The sequence below is a fragment of the Manis pentadactyla genome, chromosome 15 (assembly GCF_030020395.1).
Source record: "Manis pentadactyla isolate mManPen7 chromosome 15, mManPen7.hap1, whole genome shotgun sequence".
NCBI lineage: Eukaryota > Metazoa > Chordata > Mammalia > Pholidota > Manidae > Manis > Manis pentadactyla.
The window spans coordinates 33,340,676-33,359,766 of record NC_080033.1 but is presented as its reverse complement, the minus strand read 5'-3'; the positions used below and the strand labels follow the sequence as shown (position 1 = coordinate 33,359,766).

At 38.0% G+C, this 19,091-nt stretch overlaps 1 protein-coding gene across 1 annotated transcript; it reads left to right on the top strand.

Moving 5' to 3' along the window:
* The first annotated feature begins 20 nt into the window (after window positions 1–20).
* Window positions 21–13,227, top strand: DNAJA2 (DnaJ heat shock protein family (Hsp40) member A2). Its single transcript, XM_036927457.2, has 9 exons — window positions 21–239; window positions 1,653–1,712; window positions 2,020–2,243; window positions 4,789–4,869; window positions 5,128–5,261; window positions 7,042–7,238; window positions 10,987–11,131; window positions 11,278–11,405; window positions 12,014–13,227. The coding sequence occupies exons 1-9, from the start codon at window positions 162–164 to the stop codon at window positions 12,203–12,205; spliced, it is 1,239 nt and encodes a 412-aa protein (XP_036783352.1). The 5' UTR covers window positions 21–161; the 3' UTR covers window positions 12,206–13,227.
* Window positions 13,228–19,091: the final 5,864 nt, after the last annotated feature.

Genomic DNA, 19,091 nt, shown 5'->3' with positions numbered 1-19,091 from the left:
CGACGTCACGGCGCGGCGCGCGCCGGGTCAAAGTTCAGCCCCGCCCCCGCTTCCCCCTTGCTGTCTCCCTCGGCCTTCGCTGCTGCCGACGCTGCTGTGGGCCTGGCTCCGCTCCGTCAGCTCCGTCGCCTTCTTCCCTGAGCGCCGCGCGGCCGGTCGCCATGGCGAACGTGGCCGACACGAAGCTGTACGACATACTGGGCGTCCCGCCCGGCGCCAGCGAGAACGAGCTGAAGAAGGTATCGGGGAGGGGGCTGGCCTGACAGGGTGTGAGCGGAGCGGGCCTGCGCGGCTTTGGTGGCGAGGCCACGTTACGGGGAGGCCCGCGAGCCGGCAGCAGCCGCGGCCGGCCCAGGCTGGGGGCCGCGGCAGCGAGACCGGCCTCGGCTGACCTTGGGCCGCCTGCCATGCCCGTCCGCAGATGCAGCAAATAAAACCCACCTTTGGGCAAATACGACCAAAACCTTCCCTTTCTCCCTTCCCCGGAGGGGAGCAGAGGCCGGGAGCTGCCGGGAGGCAACTGCTTGCCCAGCGCTCCCTGGGCCGAGGTCAACACCCTGGAAAAACAGGTTGGGCAGAGGCGCCCAGCGCATCCCGGCCCCGGAAGAGAAGTCCACGCCGCGGACGTCGGCGCCGGAACTTAGTCGGGGCTGGTCTAGGGCCTGGCGGGAGGGTCAAGGCTGCCCCCGCCAGAGCTGGGGATGTTTCCTGGAAGCCGCGGCTGCCGGAGCTCCTCCCTCTCTTCCACCCTGGTGGGTCTGTGTGGGGTGTATTGGTCTGTGCCAGGGAACCTAAATGTTCTGTTCCCGCTGCAGGAATAAGCCGTGGGTCCCAGCCAAACACCTCAGTGTGCACTGCCTAAAAATAAATATATAAGGCCACACTGTCGCTGTTTACAATGCTGCGAATCTCTAATCTCAGAATTTCAAAGCTCTTCAAGCATTTGATTAAAGCCCACAGCATCTTCACGGGGCTTAGGGTGTCCGTATTTGTACGAGAAAAATGAGAATGCTCCTCAAGCAGTGGTACCGGTGGTACGGTCGAAAGTAAAGTGCACTTCCTGTTACCTTACCGGAAATGCTAGCCGGTATTATGTAATTCATGTGTCTGAATGAAGGACTGAAGTGCTGTATATCTTGATCACCTAAATGTATGCAACTTCGTTATGACTGAGGCCACCATGTGAAAATAAAACAAGATTTAGAAGCTTCTCGGCATTTTCTTGATAATACAACTAGAAGGCAAGAGCCGTCATGATCAGGGATTCTTACCTTAGCTCAATTTTTGGTGATTTAAGCCAAACAGTCTCTTCTTTAGAGTTATTGGAGTCTTCCTGGTCTGGTTACTGGCTGTCAAAGACATTTAACAATAGTGAAAATGTGGGATTTTTCAAAAAATTTTTCTCTAGTATTGTTTCATGGTTTGTGTTTGGCTGCCATATAAACCTATTTTCAAGTATACTAACTGCTTTATTAGATTAAATTAAAGAATACCGAGATGGGAAATGTCTAACAATCCCAATGAATAGAAGATATTTTTGGATGCTTATGATTTTAGAACATTGCTTCTCAGAAAAGTGGATGCTAAGTTGGTACTCACAAATCTTGAAACTGTTCTTTGTATATAACTTTTATTTTAATCCTTTATTGTAGGCATACAGAAAGTTAGCCAAGGAATACCACCCTGATAAGAATCCAAATGCTGGTGACAAAGTAAGTTATTTGATACTTTTGTGCCCTGAGGTTTCAACTTAACCTTAAATTGCCCTCCTTGAAAAAAGGAATGTTATAAGAAAAGTCCTCTGTGCCCATAGAGCCAAATTTTTATGTTGAGTATATCGATTTTGTAATGGGAATGGGAAAATTCTGGGTAGGTGAGAAGTAGGACCAGAATGAAACCAAAGATAGTTTACAGTTTTCATTAGATTGTGTTTTTATTAGATTATTTATTCTATTTTTATTAGGTTCTGGATTTCCTGTAGAAACAATTACCAGTTGTTTTCCTTTTTTACTTTTATAGTTCAAAGAAATAAGTTTTGCATATGAAGTACTATCAAATCCTGAGAAGCGCGAGTTATATGACAGATATGGAGAACAAGGTCTTCGGGAAGGTAGCGGCGGAAGCGGTGGCATGGATGACATTTTCTCTCACATTTTTGGTGGGGGATTGTTTGGCTTCATGGGCAATCAGAGTAGAAGTCGAAATGGCAGAAGAAGAGGAGAAGACATGATGCATCCACTCAAGTGAATATCTTTTTTCTTTTTTAAAATATATTAAGTACTTTTTTCCCCCCAAATTGTAATACTCAGTAAAAGAGAAAAGGTATCAAAAATGTTGTATTCTTCAGGGGAAAAAATCTTCCATTTGCCTTACTGTCCTCTGGGTGACTAAATTAAATTTGATAGCCTGGATGTTTGTATTTTGCTATAGATCGTAAAGAATAGTTGGTGTTCTTACACCAGTAGGAAAGTGGTTTTGTTATATGCTTCTGAGGTCGCTTGTTACTATATGATTTTAAATTGCAGCTTTGAACATTCTTATCTTTAAAGTATTTAAATCTTCCAAATCACTTTTATTTAAAAACTTAAAAAGTGAGTTACACTCTTTCTGGTTTGTTTATATGTTACAGTCCTAAATTGGTTTCCATGGAGCTTGCTGCCTTTAAGCCTGACATTAACCTGCCAACGTATGAATGGTGTCTGACCTTGATCTTAGACTGCAAACAATGAGAAAATAGTTATTTCACTCTGTAAAATTTGTGGGGTATTTTCTCCTGTTAATTTTTGGTGAACAAATACTAGTTTGACTTGTAAATGCCAGAGACTGAAGTTAAAGTGTTTATTTAAGATATTTCTTACTAGTTTATATATTTGAGTAGATAAGAGGAAGTAAAGTATAAACTTACATTGTTTGAGCCTCATTCTTAAGTTTGTATTTTAAAAGCATTTCCTCTTCAGAAAAAATAATTTGGTTGTCATTCCAAGAGTAGTACTCATGCAGTGTGAATTAATTCTTTCGTGTTTTTTGATATAGAAATGGTCTAAGAAGTAAATAGGATCAAGAGAGTGCTTGCTGTACCTTTTTCTTACTCTCCTTAAATTTTCCATACTGTACAGTAAATGCAGTTTTGTTTCCTGATGTTTTAACATGATTCAGAATTTTCCTTACTATAATACTGTATTTTGGGTGACTTTATTATATTTCATTCTGTGATTTATTTAGTCAACCTTCTTTCAGAAGGTTGGGTTAAATGGAGGGCTCCTGCATGATGCTTGACCTTGTTTAGTTACTAGTTTAATCAGAAAATGCAGCAAGGAAATAGTTGACCTGATCCTTGTAGGTTCTAGTTTTGAGGACCATATATACTGTCCATAGCCACAAAATGAAACCTTAGTCAGTTGACTTAGTGTAAGGTATTTTTAATTCATTATTTTTAAAGGTTTTAGTGGAATTTGTTGTATCAGCTGTCACTTATATAGGATGTTGCCGGGGTTTTTTCTGTAATTGTGCTGCTTTGGGTGTCTTTTATATATGGCTTTATTTCTTCTTGACAGATTCCCACGCAGGCTTCAGTGTTGTGAGGCTGATAACTATAACTAAATTACTATGTGGAGGATTGTGCCAGTGTAGCCCTGCTAGTAGAGAGTGCTAGCTTTGCCAGACTATTACCCACATTTTTCCTTCCCTTGACCATGTTTGTTGACATAAGGATTTTTCTGGATTTTTTAGGTAGTCATTTGCATACTAATTGTAATTAAACCTATAACTTGGAAGAGACTCAACCTATTTGTTCTCTGAAAGTGATTTGGTTAAAGGTTCATAGGAATATTAAAGGCAGGTGCAACCAATTGCTTTTGTGTGAGGTTATGCTTTAGATAGATACTTCCATTAGGTGGAAGTGTTGGTAATGTTTTGTCCATAAGTATTTTATTCGAATACTGCCTAGAATGAGTAAAAGTTTATGAAATAACAATTTTCAGAAAGTTTTAATACCACAAAATAGTATAGGTGCTTTGCAAAACACTTTGTTTGAAGTTTTCCTCTGTTTTAAAGTAAATCATTACTATTAAGATTTAAAAATAATGAGAAGGGTAAAACCAAAATAAATGCATCACTGCCAGATCCTAAGTGGATACTATTTTTGAATCATAGACCCCTTTGAAAAGTTGATGAAAAGTCGTTCAGATATACAATTTGCTTAAATTGTTGACCTGTAAATCTTCTAGACTCTATTGAATACCTGTTATTTTCCTCCTCTCTGTCACAGTGTGGATAAGGCCACTTTCTTTCTTTCCCTTTTTTTTTTTTTTGAGATGTGCAATCTTGTGCCTCCCCATAAGTTGTGATATAACTTGGAGCCTTTCTAAATTGTCCTTGGAGGAGCAGAGCCTTGTCCTAGAGCAGGGACTCTGGAGCCAAATGTCTATGCGATCTTCAGCAACTTAACCTGTTTGGTTTTGTCTTAAAATGCGGATAATAATTGTACCTATTTGAGAAGGTTGGATTAGATGGCGGGCTTCTGCATGATGCTTGAGCTTGTGCAGTTACTAGTTTTATCAGAAAATGCAGCAAGGAAATTGTTGACCAGATCCCGTCGGTCTGGTTTTGAGCAGTGTATGTACTGTCCATAGCCACAAAATGAAACCTTAGTCAGTTGACTTAATGTAAAGTATTTTTTTAATTCTTTGCTTTAAAAGGTTGTAGTGAAATTTGTTGCATCAGCTGTCACTTAAATCTTTTATTTAAGAGAACTTGGCATTTGATAGAACCTAATTGTTTTCTCCCCAGAGTATCTTTAGAAGATCTGTATAATGGCAAGACAACCAAACTACAACTTAGCAAGAATGTACTCTGTAGTGCATGCAGTGGGTAAGTGTGTGTTCTGGTTTATTAAATAAATTTAATCTGTTGTTTCAATGACTCATTTAGTCTATACCTGCTACAAGTTACTCATGATGTAAAACTACCCAACACAGAAAATTTTCTATTATTTCTGAAAGTCTGTTTAAAAACAAGTCATTCATTAGGGGTTGAAGATGAAGGTGAAACAAGTATAATTCCTGTCTGTCATGGCCTGTTGGAATAGTCTGTGGGCAAAAATCTAATTTATGCTTTTACTTGCTTTAGCCAAGGTGGAAAAACTGGAGCTGTTCAGAAGTGTAGTGCTTGTCGGGGTCGAGGTGTACGCATCATGATCAGACAGCTGGCTCCAGGAATGGTGCAACAGATGCAGTCTGTGTGTTCTGACTGTAATGGAGAAGGTATGCATGCCAATTCTTCTCTGATTTTGTGTTGAAATGGATTGGGAATGCAGAAATTGGAGAGACTTACAAATTTTCTTTTTTAATGTGTTTTTATTAATCTTATTAAAGAAAAGATACAAAGAGTTCTAAAAGAAAAATGTGAAAGTATTCCAATTATGCATAGATCCAGTGAACACAGATAACCAGTAAATCTGTATTGTGTTTAATGAAATGTTAGTCTTTTTTAATTCCAAAAAGATGGGCAGAGTTTTTTGTCCCTTTATATTTTGAAAGGTTATATTTGGTAAAGAGGGAGATAGCAAAGTGTTATCATTCTAATAAGTAGATTTCACTGTAAGCTTTAGGTAGCTCTTAAGGATAGATACTGGGGTTGAAGTTATCTCACAGAGGTAAATATTTTAGGCTTTGTGGGCAAAATGGTTTCTGTAACGACTGTTCACCTCTGCCCTTTTAGTGCTTTTATAAGTCACGGACAACGTGTAAACAAATGGGCTTGACTGACTTCCAGTTAAACATTACAAAAACAAGGACATGCCCAGTTTGGTCTGTAGGCCTTAGTTTGCCAGCCCCTCTTCCAGAGCAGTGCTGTGCAATAGAATTTCTCTGCAATGATATATGAAATATTCTGTATATGTAATGTCTAGTACAGTAGCCACCAGCCTTTGAATATTTAAAATGTGTCTGTGACTGACGACCTGAATTTTTTTACTTTAATTAATTTAAACTTTAAATAGCTGCACATGAATGGTAATTACCATATTGTACAGCACAGTTCTAGAGCATCCTTTCAAAATTGCTTCTGGAAGTAGCGAGATAATTTGGAGAAGCTACATATTTTATTCCCCCCATGGAGAGTCTCAGTGGATTTTATCTCAGTAAAGTTTCTTTAAGAATTCCCACCGCCAAGAAACCAAACTTGGCTGAAATCTTTTGCCATGTACCATTACCATTTTGAGGAACTGGTGTTTTATAGAACATACTTTGCAAAAGCAGTGTTCTAGAAACAGTCCCTCAAATCATTAATTATACATGACATCTAAGCATTGAAGTGCGCCAATAATTAGCCATTAAAGTTATGCTCTTTTACCACAATGTACTATGTACAACTTCAGTTTTACTTTTACTATACCACTAATCAGATGTTTCAGAAGAATACATACAAAAGAGGCTGTTTTGTCTTCAACATGGTATGGAGGTAGTTAGTGCCAGCTAAAATTCAGTCATCTCTTAATTGGCTTTGCAAATTCTCACTGGTAGTATACCTAAATAAAAGGAAGATCCATTATAGGACACCTGAGCAGAGTTTAGTCTATGATATAAATGAAATCCAGTACCAACTATACAATGTAATAATGAGCTGTAAAGGGTATTTAAATTTTTATTTGGATGTCTCTGTCAACAGAATTAAACTTACATGAAACTAAAACTGAAAACAAAAGATGAAGGAGCATTTTAAGCTCCAGCATCTGACCACCCATTTTGTTTCCTCAATCCTTTAGCTTTGTTTTAACTTAGGGAGTAGAGTAAGAAACCAAGAAAGTATTATTTAAGATATATTAAAACTCCAGAGTATAAGAGACTAGTAGCTGGGTCCTTCAGGTAACCTGTACTAGTATGTGAGTTTTTGTAGTATGTATTAAGAATACTTTAAACAAAACTCAAGGTAGCGATTAAAAGACATCCAGAAAATTAATAAAGGCATTTTTATCAAGACCTATTTTACTTAAGAGTGCAGTGTAGTGCTCTTGCTGGAAGGTTGAATGACCTCTCTTTCCAGGAGAGGTCATTAATGAAAAGGACCGCTGTAAAAAATGTGAAGGGAAGAAGGTGATTAAAGAAGTCAAGATTCTTGAAGTCCACGTAGACAAAGGCATGAAACATGGACAGAGAATTACATTCACTGGGGAAGCAGACCAGGCCCCAGGAGTGGAACCAGGAGATATTGTTCTTTTGCTACAAGAGAAGGAACATGAGGTAATTTCCTTTTTGTTTGTTTTGTTTTTGTTTTATCTAGAAATGGGTCTTACATGCAAGGTACAGGTTCAATCTGTTTGTGTTCCCTGTAGCCAACAGTGAACATAAATGAGGTTAAATGATTAAGCTGAGTTCATAAGAACTGACTTGCTTAGTAGACCAACACGGCAGGAGTGGTCAGAAGCACTGTAAAAGGAGTCAGTTTTGGTCCTAGCTCAGCAACTGGCTAGCACTATAATCTTAAGTAATCCTGTTGTCTATGTATCCCAGTTTTCTTGTTTATGAGAATAAGGGCATTGGACCAGATGATCTAAGGCAGCTTATTTTTCATTATAAAACTCCTTTGATGGGTGGTGAGTGGACAGCTTCAGTCCTCAATGCTGCTATGTTGATTTGTTTTACATATTGGGTATCCAGATGAGCTTTTCTTGTAAGAAAGGTTCTGCAGTTTAAAGAAAAATTATTATTTTGAATATGTATTGTATCTGGTATGTACCAGGCAAAATTAACTGATATAATAATGTGGTCTAGTATATGTTATTTTGATCATACCATTGCAGTGGCAATATTTTTTAATATGCTATATGGTATACTGTAGACCTTTATTCATGAAGAGTGTATTTGGAGCTATTCATAGAAACATCCCTTAGAAATCACCTAAATTCTTGAGTATTATAGAAGTATTTGCCAGTATTCTGGCCTCGTACTTAATCACATAAACTTGAATTCCTCTGAAAGTCTTCATATCACAAGTCATCTGCCTTTTTACTTTGCACTAAAATTTTCTCGTATTTGATGGTGATTTCTGCAATTAAAGTAAATTTTAAAAAATCACTTCAAGAATTCAATAGAGAACAAAGCCATATTGAGATGCAGATTCTGGCAATTTGGTGAGATTCATTCCCTCACTGGGTTGTGACTTGCTTTCCTACTAGTCTTTCTCAGGGTGTACTAGTCAAATTTCTTGCCTCAGCAAAGCTGTATAAATTACTGTATGTATCTTAGCCCTTTGTGGATATTGTGAACCTCCAAATGACAAGGGTCTTCTAGATTGCTAAAAATAGAATTTCTAGGATTTTGCCTTGGGACCTTACAGGTTGAAATGTTTGTAAGCTTAAGATTCTCTGTTAACTGGCATTTTAGCCACTTCCTCATTTGTTCATTTTTGCCTTCCATGCACATCATACTAGGCATAAAAGGTAGAAAGATAGATAACCAAGTCATCAAGATGCTTGTAGCCTACTTACATGTAGAGTAAACTGTATGGAAAGATGATACAAAAAGCATGCGGGTATTTTCACTGGGACATCAGTGAAACAGTGAGAGAGGTTATCAAATGCTGCCTGGCAGTGCAGCAGCAGGCAGTAGTGAGGAAGTTAGTCTGTATTTGGAAGAGAGTAAAGATGATGTTTTTGGGTTTTTAGCATGTCACACTGATGGTGAAACTTTTTTACCCCTAAGTTTAGCCCTTAATAGTGAAATGTAATTCAGTTGAGATTTTTAAAATAAAGATTACTGGAGTCTGAGACAATGGACTTAAGTTCTGACTTCCATTTACTAGCATAGGCCTCCCTGGTCTTGGCTTTGCTTACTAAAAAACAAAGATAGTCCTGCCTCCGAAGGATACAGCAGAATCAGTTGAGATAATGAATAAGCTGCTTTTCCTTCTTGGGGATGTGGGGAGCCATTCAGAAGATCACCTCTTAAAATTGTTGGTAGCAGTAGAATTGCATGTAATTTCCAACATACAGCAGATATAACTAACATAGAAAAAAGAAGATGTTAAAGGCAAGGATGGAAGTTCTTCTAAGTCAAAGGTTGTTCTTTCTTGGTTTTTATTATGACCAGTAAAATAAATTTGAACCTAAGATGAGATTTAAGCATCTTGTTTAATTTATACCACTGAAAATACTAACCTTCTGAAGAAAATTTGATTAGTGTGGGCTTTTTATCACTCTGCTAATAGTTGTGCTGAAGGAGTTGAATTATGAGGTCATGAGATTAGGATAAGTGCTATAACCAAGACAGTGTATGCCTTCTGATCAAAAAGCACTCATTTGAGAATGCGATGTATCATGAGTATTCATCTTTCACAATAGGTGTGTGTGGGTTTTGGTGAATTGACTACCATTTGCATTTGAACAGCAAAATCCAGAGTATCTGCTGGTGTTATCCCTTCTGTATACTTTTGTTTTTCAGAAGTCATCACTTCTAAGTGTTTTACTGTCTGGTTCTTGGTTATCCCTGTTTATTAATCCTCTTTTTCAAAAACTCCCTGTCTTTGCTTGCTTATTCTCTGTTCAGATGCTCACATCAAATTGTCATGCCTACCCACTCTTTCTGCCAGTTTCCTCCCCACAAAAAACAACCCTGATACCATATTTTTAATTTGGGTCATTTTAAGTTGAGTTCTCCTATCCAAGAACATGATGTCCTTTCTTGTGTCCTTCTTTAACCAAAGCTGTAAGGATATTTGGTTAAAGATGTGTCTTAACACTAGCCTTTCACAGTTCTAAAAGCATTGAAACATTCTACATTAAAGAATCCTTGTTGAATTTGATTTTTCCACCCATTGTGAGAAATAATTAAGTAAATGCACATGGGTAATAGACATTTAGCAGATCTCAAAGTTTAGCATACATTAGAATTGCCTGGAGGTCTTGTTAAAACTACAGATTGCTGGCCCCGCCTCCATAGTTTCTGATGCAATACATTTGGTGTAGAGACCAAGAATGTGCATTCCTACATGCTTCCTGGTGCAGCTTGATGCTACTGGTCCAGGATAATGGATTGAAATTAACTCTCCTTCAGGGGTAAATTTAGGAGGATAATTAGGAAAAAAGGTTATCTTTCAGATTTCCTCTGTTCCCAAAATGAACCAGCTAGCATTATTCTTTGGAAGAGACTACTGTATTGAAAAATCTAAATAACCTTTCACTGCATTTAATTTTGTTTCACCTTAAAATTCAAAATGTAGATATTTATAAACTCCAATAAGCAAAAACTACAAATTTGTTTCTGTCCTGTGTGAAATTGGATGTATTTTTCCCTCATGTTGAGAGGTCTTGATACTTACTGAATACCCTTTTGCATTAGCTAGTCCACAGGTTTATTATAGTGTAATAATAAGCCAACTTTACCATTTGCTGCTTGTTTACATTCATCTAAGCAAGTTTTGAACTTTAGGTAAGGTAAAACTTGTTTGTACATGTGTGAAGCTTGGGATTGAGCCTCTTTACTCGTTCAGCTTTTTATGTTGAACTTGGACCCTCCGCTTCCCCAGTTTGGGAAACACTCCAAGGTTAACTGGTTCTACAGAATTCTCCTGGGCCTAATGTACCTTTTTTTCCAGAGTAAAGGTCAGGAAATGGTCTATAAATGCAGAATATACCTGGTTCTGTTTTTGGAGCCTCAGCTGTGCCTTATGAACCATTGTTTTCCCAATTCCTATGCTTTTCTTACAGGAGTGACTAGCACATTGAGAATGGTTTCCTTGGGGCTCTCTTGTCCCCTCCTAGAGTGAGCCAGGAGCTCTATTCTCTCACTTTATTTCTAAATAAAAGCCTGTGCCTTGCTCTCCTAAAAAAAAAAAAGAGAGAATGGTTTCCTTATGTAAATACAGGGAATTACAGATGGAGACAAGCAGTAAATAGTGGAATTAAGGTTTTGAAATTGATTCAAAGAACACAGTAGAGCAGAGTGTGGTTCCATAAATTTTTTTTTAATTTTTGTGTGTTTTATTTGCCAGGTGTTCCAAAGAGATGGGAATGATTTGCACATGACATACAAGATAGGACTTGTTGAAGCTCTATGTGGATTTCAGTTCACATTTAAGCACCTTGATGGACGTCAGATTGTGGTGAAATACCCACCTGGTAAAGTAATTGAACCAGGTAAATCTTGGTTTTTTTCTGATCCAGGATTCCATGTATTTTACAATTTGTAATTTTCTATAGTAGATAACCCTCAAAACAGTATTACAGAGCACCTTTCTTCTTGGGTAAAATTCTTAGTAGTTTCTTCTTTACTTAAATAATAGGATGTGTCCGTGTAGTTCGAGGTGAAGGAATGCCACAGTATCGTAATCCCTTTGAAAAAGGTGATCTTTACATAAAGTTTGATGTGCAGTTTCCTGAAAACAACTGGATCAACCCAGATAAGCTTTCTGTAAGTATTCTCTCTAAATTTAAACAGTGGATGACTTTAAGTTTAATTAAGTTGTGTTTCTTTGTCACCTTCCATTTGTGTTTGGTGTTAAGATTAGGTAACACAATCTATGACATTTTACTTTTTTAATATTTGAGTGATTGATGGGCTGTCCTAGTTATTAAAGAAGTGATTGCTGGTATAAATGTTGATGGAGCCAAGCAGGGAATAATAATGAAGTAAAGCAAACTGGTGTGAGGTGGTGGTGGGAGAATTGGGACACCTGAAGAATAGATCTCTCACCTGAAGAGGGTAACCCCCAGCTTAGTATCTACTGGTTGTTCCGTGCAGGCAAGCATGTCTGATGTGAAATTTTCCAGTGTTTAAATGGTGACAACTAATTCTGGGCATTCTGTTTTGTTTTCTAAAGTAATAGATGACTTGCACAAAAGCTGTCTGCAAGTTTGGCCTGTGGGTCATCAGTTTGTGATCTCTGGCTTAGAATGCAAAGACTTACCTCTTTTAACTCTCAAAGAAGTACATACCTTTGTATACCTTTTGATTGTATCAAAAGGGAAGTTGATGAAGGTGTCTTACAACTAATCTTATTTTTGTTTGTTTTAATGAAGGAACTAGAAGATCTTCTGCCATCTAGACCAGATGTTCCAAACATAATTGGAGACACAGAGGAGGTAGAGCTTCAGGAATTTGATAGCACTCGGGGCTCAGGAGGTGGTCAGAGGCGTGAAGCCTATAATGATAGTTCTGATGAAGAAAGCAGCAGCCATCACGGACCAGGAGTGCAATGTGCCCATCAGTAAACTCTGCAAACAAATTACACAGGTGGATTTTCTTTCCACGTTTGCCTGGTTTGTTTTCAGCGATCCAGCTGGAGTGTGTGGTCAGTCCAGATGAACTGATGGACATCTGTTGGTCTATGTGTAACTTTAAAAATTGGTATAGTATCTACAGAGTGTATAATTTAAACTAACCACAAAGCTTTACATCTTCATTTCGACTGTTCTGTAGCAGAATAAAGCACTTGAAAGGAAACAACTCTCTTTTACACATGGGTTATAAGTTTTAGCCCTGGTATCTGTGCTTGATTTTTATCAGTTTTGTGTAGATTTTATGTTTAATATTTTACATTCAATCCCACATTGTAAAGTTTGTGTACAATTTGTCCTGAAGCTTTGTGTTTGGCTGCACCTGCATAAGCTGCTACAAATAGAATAAAGAATTTCATAGCCTGTGTCTATCATTTAGATGCATGGAAAAATGGGCTTTGCACACAATGGGTTTGGAGCTGACTGGGAACAATGAAAAAAATAACGTTAGGTATGGTTGTAAAGGTTTTTTTTCTTTTTTTTTTTTTTTTTTTTACCATCTTGTGAAAGGTTTCCAAAACTTGATAATAAAAAGCTGTTGGTGTAAATTATTCTTTATGTTAATTTTTAGAAGGAAGAATTGCATTTTGAACTATAAAATGTTATCCTTAAACTGGAGAATGTATCAGTTCTGGTTCTTAAACAGCCCTTAAAAACCTATTGGCCTAAAGCTTCTGCCTCAGGTTCATGCCCATTTTATAGTTTAAAAGCAAAAGAAAGTGGTATGTTGGTAGAAACAGGCTTTATTGGCTTCAACTGATGCTTTGTAGAGTCAAGGACATCTGAGTTTCAAAACTCGTAAGTAATGATCCTGACACTGGGGCCAGGTTAACCTAGCCTCTATCTCCCCACAACCATCCCCTTTTTAAAAGTAACATAACAGCAAATAATTAGAACCATGTCTGCATAAAACCTGTTACAATGCTCTGTTTTCATTAAATGTTAAATTAAAGATTCTCTGTCTCCATTAAGTTGAATATTTGAGATTGGGGGAAGCATTGATATTACTAATGTTTTACAGAAAAGACTCTTAGGCTGGTATGAGAAAAATCAGGTAAAACTACTATTAAAAGGTTGTTGTATTGCTCTTTCCATCTTTGAATTACCTTATTTTCATTCCCAGGGTAGGTATTTTTAGAACACACTTTAATTTTAGGGAAAAGAGACATCAGTTACACATCTTAAATTTGTAAAAGAACAAATGCAGGGAAACTGAAAACTAAAAATTTAAGGGTTTTATGCCATCCCTAAGCCTAAACAGAGTACTTGTAGTTAATTTCCAGAACTAACAACCCCAAATGAAAAAAAAAAGGGGGTCCTGGCATTAATCGAGGTCTCTGAAGTTGAAGTTATTGCCCTATGCACTCTACCTCCCTTGTACAAAAAATATTTTACAGCCAGCCTGGGCAAGATTCAAAAGCATAAAAATTTTATATCCAAGTTTACTTCCCACAACCAAGTTAAGCATAAGAAATGCAATGGTGATATAAAGTTTGTAGCCTTTCCAATAAAAGCTTATGAAAGAGTTGTTCAGTGTAGTCTTTCTTTGAATTCTTCCCAGCAAAGAAAACCATATAGAAAGGGGATATGACCTTGCTAAGATCTGTTTTACTCAGTCTAGCTCTACTTTATATAGAGCACTTGCCTAGAGAATAAGCATGAGCCATATCACCAGTACAAAGAATCTTTTTAATGGCTTTATTGAAATACTCATGCCATTAAATCTACTTTTCACCAAGTATGTAATGCGATGGTTTTCAGTACATTCAGATTTTGGAACCATCACTAGTAATTGCACATTTTCATCACCTCAGTAAAACGCCAAATGCATTAGCATTCACTCCCCATTCCATTCCTCAGCCCCTGATAGAATCACTGATCTGGTTTTGTTTCTAAGGATTTGCCTAATTTGGGCATTTTCTATAAAATGGAATCAATATGTGGCCTTTGTTGTGTTCATTTAGTGTTTTTAAGATTCACCCTTACTGTAGCATTTATCAGTTCATGCCATTGCCAAATACCATTCCATGCATATGTTCACCCATCCTTCAATTGGTGGACACTGGGTTTTTTTCCATTTGGAATACTGATGAATATTTGTGTGCAAATTCTTTGCGAGGACTATTTTTCAACTTAGATACATACCTAGGAGTGACATTACTGGGCCACATGGTAACCGTTAAATCTTTTGGTGAATTGTCAAACTTTTCTGAAAAGGCTGCACCATTTCACAGTCCTACCAGCAATATATGAGAGTTTCATCTGTCTTACAGCCATCCTAGTGAAGTGCTTGTGATTTTGAATTTGCCTAGTGACTAATGATGTTAAGCATCTTAGCATATGCTTACTGGCCATTTGTCTCTTCAGAGAAATGTTTGTTCAAATCCTTTGCCCATAATTAATTCAGATTTTCTTAGTTTTTACTTTTTTCTGTACCAGGATACTGTTTTACACTTGTGATACCTGCATAGGCACTTCTTGGCTGTGACAGTTCTCAGACTTTGTTTTTGTTGATCTAGACAATTTTGAGGAATACTGGCCAGGTACTTTGAAGAATGTCCCTCTACTACACAAGTAGAAGTTGTTTCTAACAGCACTAGTTGCAGGAATGAATCAGCATAATTAAAAGAAAAACCTGTTTCCTACATGGAGTTAGTGCAGACCCCATAGGTTAAGAACTTAGTCCCACAAGACTCCCCAACTTCAGATGCCAAACTCAAGTCACCTTTAACTTCTGTCACCCATACTTGCCAGCTGGTTATAAATTAGGGTTACACACAACCCACTCCTCAGGTTTGATAATTTGCTAGAATGGCTAGGGTACAACTCGGGAACAGCATTTACTTAATGCCACACAGACTAAGATCCATAAACCTAGAGTCTTTGCTGCCTTGACTTTTCTTTCAGTGTATTTAAGTAAACATATAAATAGCTGGAATTTCACTATAAAAAGATGCATATAATCAGAATTCTTGTGACTAATTCATCTCTAGTTGCAGGGATTTGATAAAATTCTCAAGAACATAATCTTGTACAGACTTCTAGAGAATGTTGTTAGTATGGTTCTTGTTTTTAATTTCTGAAAGTTCATGTAAATCTCTGGTGGACCATTTGTCAGCGCCATCATAAGTCAGGCCAGAGATGCTAGAAGACCTGACTACTATAGGATGCTATAGGGAGAAAAGGACCTGTGAAAGCTCTTTTGCAGTGGTAGGTTGAGAGCCTTCAATCAGGGATATATTTCAGCATCCGTGGGTGGACAGCTAATCCCCTCTTGTGATCTACATATTTTCTGTTAGGAAGGCTGTACACGATCATTAAAAAATCTAGAGAACTATGTGATCTGGAGAAATGAATAATCCCCCTCAAATCCCACACATGAGACTAACAATACAAACAGATTGGTCTTTATTCTTAAAAAAATTTTTTTAATACATATAGAGCCAAATATCCCATCTTAAGTCCTCTTCCCAGATGCAACCACTTTTGCCAGTTTCTCATGTGTATGTAAAAATGGGATACAACTTATTTTACAACTATTCTTTGGTCTTACTATTCTTTTGGCATATTTGCATTCTAATAACACAACTATCTGTCTTCTTTTTAATGATCTCAAAGTTCTTTGGATGAATGATTATCCATTCTTCTATTGATAAATATTTGGATTTTTTCCACTTCTTTTTACAAACATGGACATGGCTAATATGTATACAATGCACAGATTACAAAATTAAGCTCCTAATGCATAAAACACCGGCAAGCAGCAGGACCTCAATAAATATTTATTGAATGAAGGAAGTGCCTCTTGATCTTCTGACCTAAATTCCTGAAAAGGAACTCTAGAAAAATAATATATCCCTGTTACTACACCAGAATTGGGACGGAACCGAAATGTGTTTAAAATGAATATATTCCAATAGTCGTAGCGAATTCTCAACTTCTTCACTACCAAGACCTCATGCTGAAATATTTTGCTTCCCAAACAAGCTATGATTACTTACATTTTTACTTTATTAAACCAAAGTCATAAAATGGGGATCTATATCCTCAAAGGTATAGCTGATCCCTTGTCCCCAACCCTCTTGATCTTACTTTCCAAATAAGCCAGTCAATATAGGTAGCAGTGGTATGACAGGACAACATGGTGACACCCCACCCCGTTCTCTTTCTCACCCCCATTGGTCCAGGGATGTCATAGAGCTAAAGCTCCTTAGGTTCTGGGTCTTCTCTGGCTGGATCTTAGACATCAGTCAGTAGCTAGATACCCAGAATCATCATCCTAGGAAAGACAGACAGTATATCATGATAGTCTAGAGATGTCCACTGTAGTGGCCCCACTACAATAATTTATGCTTTGAATTCTTCATTTCTTGCTGTCAAAGAGAGTCAACCATTGGTTAGCTGATTGTTTAGAGGCGGCAAAAATACAAGACTTCAAGGATGGAGAAGCAGTGCTCTAGGCGAGCTCTGCCTTCACTCTTGAGAAACTCTCTGACTCCTTACTTTAGTATGGCTTTGGTCTCAAAAGAGTTTGTCCAGAGTTTCCTTGTCCTTCATTTTACTCACAGAGGACTATGGACTAAATTTGTTCAACACAAGAGTCCTCAAACTAATATTTGGTCCTCATAAAATCTTTAGAATGGCTTTGCCAATGGTATACATTTTTATCTCACTAAGACGTTCCAAAGCATGAGTATATAAAGATTAACATTCTGCTAACACTGACTAATACACACTTACATCTAAGACATCTTGTGATTGCAATTAATGAAAACACACCAGTCACAAGAAGCATATCTGGAGGGGGAGTAATCATAACACATTATCTTGTATCATTGAAGGTCCAAGAGTCTTTGTTCATGGACAGTCATGGGACCAGAGGTCTACCTAAGAAACAAGAGTTGGCACAAAAGAAATCAGCTCATAAAGAGCTCCCCAGGAGGCAGTATACCCTTCTTTAAGGTCCTGAATTAGAACACCTAATACAGTAGATCCATAGAGAGACAAAAGCTCTCTTTGTTCCATGCCCATAGACCACCAGATCTCCGGCCCAGGCTAGTCAACCCCAGTTCAGTTCCCTTTGTTTGCTTGAAAAGGACAAGGCAAAAACTATGTCAGGAATGTTAGGACTTATAATGAACTTCTTTTTTTGGTACTTTGGCTACCTTCATTCAATACCCTGTCTTCAGGTACTTATACTCTGGTTTTCCTCTAAAGCCAGGGGTCAGCAAAGTATAGCCCATGATCAACTCTAGCCTACCACCCATTTTTATAAATAAAGTTGTAATGGAGTACAGCCATGCTCATTCTTTTACATATTTTCTACGCTGCTTTCATGCTACAATAGCAGGGTTGAGCAGTTACCAATAGGGGCCATATGGTCTGTAAAGCCTAAGATATTTACTGTATGGACCTTTACAGGAAATTTTGCCTACTTCTCCAAGAAATCACTACCTTCCTCACTCTTGTGAATTAGAGCCAGTTTGAGTTGGGTTTTCTGTCATTTTGCAACCTAGTCCTTCCTGTCATAAAGGTAGTCCAGCATAAATCACTCCATCTTCTAGCGTGGCTTAAAACACATGCCCAGAGCAATGGGCCATTCCTATCATAGATGGGCAGGAGCTATGTTGCTTTGACCAGAAGCTGCCACTTGTTTTTTGTCAACAGGATCAAATATTTGAAATTGGGCATTTCCCAGAAAACCTTAGGTGTACAGTCACCATCTGATAATGCCTCACTTATATATATTGATGGTAGAAAATAACAGATACATATATATTTGATGAGAGAGCAATAGTACTGTGGATTAACAGGCTTAACAAGAGGAAAGCTTGCTGACTCCTCATCTCAGGGTGTGGATGGTGTCAGAATAGCCAACCAATGGAATGATTGATATGTGCCAGTGTTTCACATGTATTACGTCATATGAAGCCCACAACAACCCTGTAAAGTAGAAATTATTATTGCCCCAGTTTACAGATAAGGAAGCCAAATAGAGATACAAAGGAATTTCAGAAATGTCACGTGGCCAGTATGTGATGAAGAGAGGATTCTAATTCAAGTCCAAATTCTAAGGCCTGTGCTCTTCAGCATATGCTAAACAACCAAGCCAGGAACCCTAAGCAGCAACAATTACTCACACTTCCACAAAAGTCAGAGTGGGGCTCTCATCAGCCTGGTGTGGGTCATATGCCACCCTTGAACCAGTCACTGGAGTGGGCATGGAGAACCAGTCATATGCCCAACCATGAGCTTGAAGTGGGGCAATTATTTACAATAGCCAAGATATGGAAGCAACCAAAGTGTCCATCAATAGATGAATGCATAAAGAAGATGTGGTAATTATGTATAATGGAATATTATTCAGCCATAAAAAAGAAAGCCTGCCATTTGTGACAACATGGATGGACTGAGAGGGTATTATGCTCAGTGAAATAAGCTAGGTGGAGAAAGACAAATACAATATGATTTCACCTATTTGTGGAATCTAAAAATCAAACAAAACAAAATAAATGAAACAGCAGCAGATTTTTCATGTGAAATCTTCATAAGAGTGTATATCAATAATACTTCAATAAAATATTTTTTAAAAAAACAGCAGACTCATAGACACTGAGAAGCGACTGGTGGTTACCATGTGGAAGGGTTGGGGTGGGTGGGTGGGTGGGGAAGGGGATAAAGGAGCACAAAATTCCCAATCATAATATAAGTTGGTCACGGGGATGAAAAGTGAAGCATGGAGAACATAGTCAATGATTCTGTAACATCTTCCTATGTTGATAAACTACACTAGCCGGGGCAAGGATTTAATAATGTGGGT